The sequence below is a fragment of the Pteropus alecto genome, unplaced genomic scaffold, assembly GCF_000325575.1.
Source record: "Pteropus alecto unplaced genomic scaffold, ASM32557v1 scaffold65, whole genome shotgun sequence".
In the NCBI taxonomy this organism is placed as follows: Eukaryota; Metazoa; Chordata; class Mammalia; order Chiroptera; family Pteropodidae; genus Pteropus; species Pteropus alecto.
The window spans coordinates 506,387-511,245 of record NW_006439191.1 but is presented as its reverse complement, the minus strand read 5'-3'; the positions used below and the strand labels follow the sequence as shown (position 1 = coordinate 511,245).

The window sequence follows — 4,859 nt, the reverse complement described above, 5'->3', positions numbered from 1 at the left end:
ATGGCACAGACTGAGGGGAATGACTGTAAGTTTACCAGGTTCCTGGTTTCCATCTTCCGGCTTATAAGGGGAACCTTAAAACACAGAGAGACACCAAAACCCCCGACGAAAAGGGCTTTCAGTAATGTTCTAGCAATAGGGAATCTGCTTAATCCCGGTACTTGTTCGCTTTTCCACATTTTAATATCTCTGAAGTTATAATGCTTCTACTATCAATGTGATAAGCACTGTGTCAGTTTGGTGGTGTCTTTTTCCTTCCCAGAGGTACATAAAATAATTGTGTATCTTGGTATAACTGCAGTAGTGTAAAAAGCAAAACAATGTTAGTGTATTTATATATGTGTATAAACTCATTGAAAATAACTGTAAGATATACTCCAGAAACTTAATTAATGGTACAAACTTTTATGAAAAAAGATTTATTTTTTCACTCTGAGTTCTATTCTATTTGAATGTTTTATATTGTCACATACTACATTATTAAAAACAAGGACAATTTATCATCTTAAAGCAAATTAATTATTTTAAACTGACCATCCATGCAGGTTAGGAGCTGGGCTACGATTCTTCGTTCCATATCTTTTGAAGCAACTTCTCTTTTGGGGGTTATAGCATCAATTTCATCAATAAAAAGGATACAGGGTGCATTTGACTAGAAATAAGAATATCACAAAAACAATTATAAATATATCCCTCTACTAGAGCATAGTTAAGTATATACATTTTTAAAAATTTTGTAGTTCAACAATATTTCGCCAAAAGAATAACCCTAAGGAAGGCAGTTCACAGTATGTTATCTCTGATGTTTATCTTAAGAGAAGCAAGTTACTTAAGAGACTGCATATAGGATAATAGTATAACACTTTAAATTAGAACAATGAAGCTCACTACAGATGCTCTGAGTGTCCTACTGACATAAAAAAGCCCATGCTCTTCCTGGAATCTGCTGTGAGAGGCATTAAGAAGCGCCAGGGACTTTTAGTTTTTACTGTGGTAAAATACACATAAAATTTACCATTTTAATCATTTTAAGCATACAGTCCAGTGGCATTAAATACATTCACACTGTTGTGCAACCGCCACCAGAACTATCGTCTCCAGAACTTTTTCATCATCCCATACTGAAACCACCAGGGGCTTATTTTGAAGACTATACTGAATAAAGAAGGACGGTGAAGTTCCTATACATTGGTGCAGATAATGATCATCTTTAGTTTTTTTAAAACAAACTAGAGAGAGTTAAGATAGATTAAGTTAATATAAGCATCAACTACCTAGAGTGGTCAAACTCATAGAGGCAGAAAGAACAGTGGCTGCCAGGGCCTGGAGAAGTGTTTAACAGATAGAGTTTGAGTTTGAGACAATGCAAAGGACTGGAGGTAGACGGTTACACATACAATATGACTGTACACTTTGAAATGTTTAAAACAGTAAATCTAAGTTAAACATCCTTTACCATAATAAAAAAGACAGGTAAGAATGAGTTAAAATGAAAACTTTAAATAAAAATATCTAGATCTACAATGTAAAGCATAGCTCATTCTTCTTCAGTGGTTAAGAGCGACACTGATGACAGCAAGAGTCAGACTCGGCCTGGCGAAGCCTCAAACCACGGGGACTGCTGCAATTTAAAGGGAAAATAATTTGGCCCCCCAGTAGGTGGCTCTCTTCCCAATCCCCCTCATGATAGTGTTCCCAGAGAAGTACCTGTGACTGATGGATACATTACCCAGTTACAAAAGAGAAAAGTTACAGAGACCAAAGGTCTCAGGAAGCAAGAACAATAGCATTTAACAATGACCTGGAAAACTGAATGAGAAAAAGAAGAAAAGAGTAAGTGATGGTCATCAGAATTTAGACTAAAGAAAGCACGGTTTTCAACAACAGTAATAACAAAAAACATTCGTTTTGATGTGGCCTTTTTGTCCTCTGATTCACTTTCGTGTACTCACTTCCATCAGGGAACAGGGAGTCTGGGAAAGAGGGGTGTTATACTATATATATACACACACACATATATATATATATGTGTGTGCGTGCGTGTGTGTGTGTGTATATATATATTGAACGTCGACTCTCAGACATCTTACCAACTCAGTACTAGCTGAGAGAGAGATGTTAACAAGAACCACCACCTAAAGATGCCATTTGTCTCTTTTATCTTCATTCATCATTGTGTTTACCACAAACACAAGCTTTACTACTCACTCACTAGCTCATTTTGAAAAACGGGTAACACTTGCTTTGCACAGTACCCTTGCACCCTTCCGTTCCATCTTCCTTATATTGTCCATGCCCTTTTCAATGTCAGTCTACACATCAAACCAAGTAGACAGCTTCTACAGTCTTGCTATTTTAAAAATTTCCTCGATTACTGCTAAAATTCAACTTCTAATTTTTTATCTGTTTCTAGCAGTTGCACTGGCTATTTTTACCAGCCTCTATATCTCTATATATTCTGGGGGCAAATAATGACATGAAATTAAAACTTCTCACCATTTTTAGATTTTACCCATTGTGAAGACTGGTGATTACTCAAGTGTGCAAAATGTCACAGCTACTATCTACAAAGCTTTTGTTGTGTGCTAGGCATTAGACGTTTTAGGAGAATCCCTTCATTTAATACTTACAATAATCCCAAGAGATCTGAGTAATATTATTCACCTGGTTTACTAGTAAGGACACTAAGAGTGGTTATCTCTTGTCCAAGATTCCACAATTACTACGTGGTGGCATAAGGATCTGAACCAAGTTTCCTACTTCAAAGTACAGACATTTAACTGTTACGCTATATGGAAGATAAAACTTTAATAGGACACAAATGTCAGCTTCCTCGGAAAGTCTTAAACACCCAAATGTTAATAAAATGAATTACAATTAGGATAAAACCAAATCTATAATTTCTCTGGTGACAGAATTTTCTTTTCACAGCTTCAATTATGCAACTAGAGAAGAGTTTATCCTGGCATTTCTATGGTTGTTTTTATAATGTGACAACTCTGATGTTAAAAAATTTCACACTGCTTACAAATTTTTTTTTTTGGTCAAACTTAAGCTACAGAAAGTAAAAGTGAAAGAAATTATCACAATAATAAATTACTTCCAACACATGACTACTGGGTATGACAACCAAGTATGGTGAGAAGTTCTGGGTTTAACTACATGACCCAGTAGTCATGTGTTGGAAGTAAGTTATGTTTGGTTTCAGATTAAACAGATTATTTTATACAACAGTAAACCTCCAGCAGTAAACCTCCAGCAGTAAATCTGCTTTAAATATTGAGCCACCATGGGCAGCAAATTACCATGCTCACAAAAGAATGGCCAGTGAGTGGATTAACAAATACTAGCATCAGAGAAAACAGGATCGTCAATATAACCTTATATAATCGGACAACCTGACATCAGTCACTAGCTGACTCACCACAGCTTGTTCAAACAGTTCTCTCAGCTTCTGTTCAGATTCTCCAGACACTCCAGATACAATTTCTGTAGCAGCTACTTTCAGAATTGGAAGGTCAAGTTCCTATGCACAAATATATAAAAATAAAATAATGACCAAATTTTCAAATTTTAACTTCCCTACTTTTTCCTATTCAGTCCCTCTCTCAAAATTATATTTTAAAATGACTAATTTCCTGAAGAATGTCATCTTGTGTTGGTTCAATGAAAAACATTATTTAAAAATCTATGGTTTTATTCAAACGCACTGACTATAGATATCTTCTACCTGTCCTTACTTTATAGACATCACTATAAAACTGCTATTATCTCCTCTGAATAAAGGGTCTTGAATTTCCAGAGATAGGTCCCCCCAACTCCCCCGCTTAGGGCCGAGCCAAAACAGTTCTATCTATTGTTTACCTGCTGGAGAGGAAACAGCAGGGGCTGGGACACAGTTGTCTTCCATGTACTCTACCAGCATTTCTCCACCCCAAAATCAGATAAGTGGCCAGTTATGAGTCAGAGGAGACAGGCTTTTGCAGTTATGGAGGAGAAAATCCTGCTGTCCCACCCCTACAAACAATGACAAGTCTGCCTAAATCCTACTTATTCTTCTGGTCATCTAAAAATTTCACTTCTGACCCCAACTCTTAATTTGGGTATCCCAACAACAACCACATGGCATTCTGTAATTCTTCTGTCTCCCACTCATTACAATTTTAACTATGTAGACATTTATTTGTATGAATGTTTATGTCTGTCTCTCATATTAGACTGTAAAATTCCTTAAAGATAAAAAGTGGGTTTGTTATACTTATCACTACATTTTGATATCTGGCATGCAGAACTCACACAATAGATTTATTCAACAAATGAATAAATGAGGCAAATCCATCAAGTTCTCCTATAAAAGTGATTTTCTTTCACAGAGCACTAATCTAGTAGTGACCAGTATAGTATGCAGTTCTTCAAATTGAAGTTACTTGGACATTTTGTATTTTACTACCCATAGCTCCTGAAAAATATGATGAGAGTAAAATAAGATTGCTAACTTTCTACTTTGCTAAATAAGTATCTATTATCACCACTTTAGAAAGGATAATTTAATACTAAAAAGTATTAAGAACATGACTCTGAATGAAAATTTTCAATAAGTTTAGCTCTACGAAAAACAATAAATCCTTAGTTTTCTTATTTCAGTGATCTTAATAGAGAAGAAACTAAAATGTAAACTAAATATTAAAAAAAGAGTTGTTCACAACTATATGATTTTGCTTCCTATCCTACCCTTGCCATATAAATAACTGGATACATTAAAAAAATAGCATCTCACAAACAGCAAGCAGCCATGAATGAGGTAAAAAATAAAGGATTGGTCCCACTGAGAATATGCCAAGTCTGGTTCAAGTTGACCA

The 4,859-nt window shown here is 35.4% G+C and overlaps 1 protein-coding gene across 2 annotated transcripts in view; it reads right to left on the bottom strand.

Moving 5' to 3' along the window:
• Nucleotides 1-4,859, bottom strand: part of NVL (nuclear VCP-like) — a 65,855-nt gene that overhangs the window by 47,987 nt on the left and 13,009 nt on the right. For both annotated transcript variants that reach the window (XM_006916204.3, XM_006916205.3), the window contains exons 10-11: nt 3,425-3,526; nt 535-652 (exon numbers count right to left, since the gene is read on the bottom strand). In XM_006916204.3, coding sequence (XP_006916266.1) covers nt 535-652; nt 3,425-3,526 — 220 coding nt within the window. The remainder of the gene's footprint in view (nt 1-534; nt 653-3,424; nt 3,527-4,859) is intronic.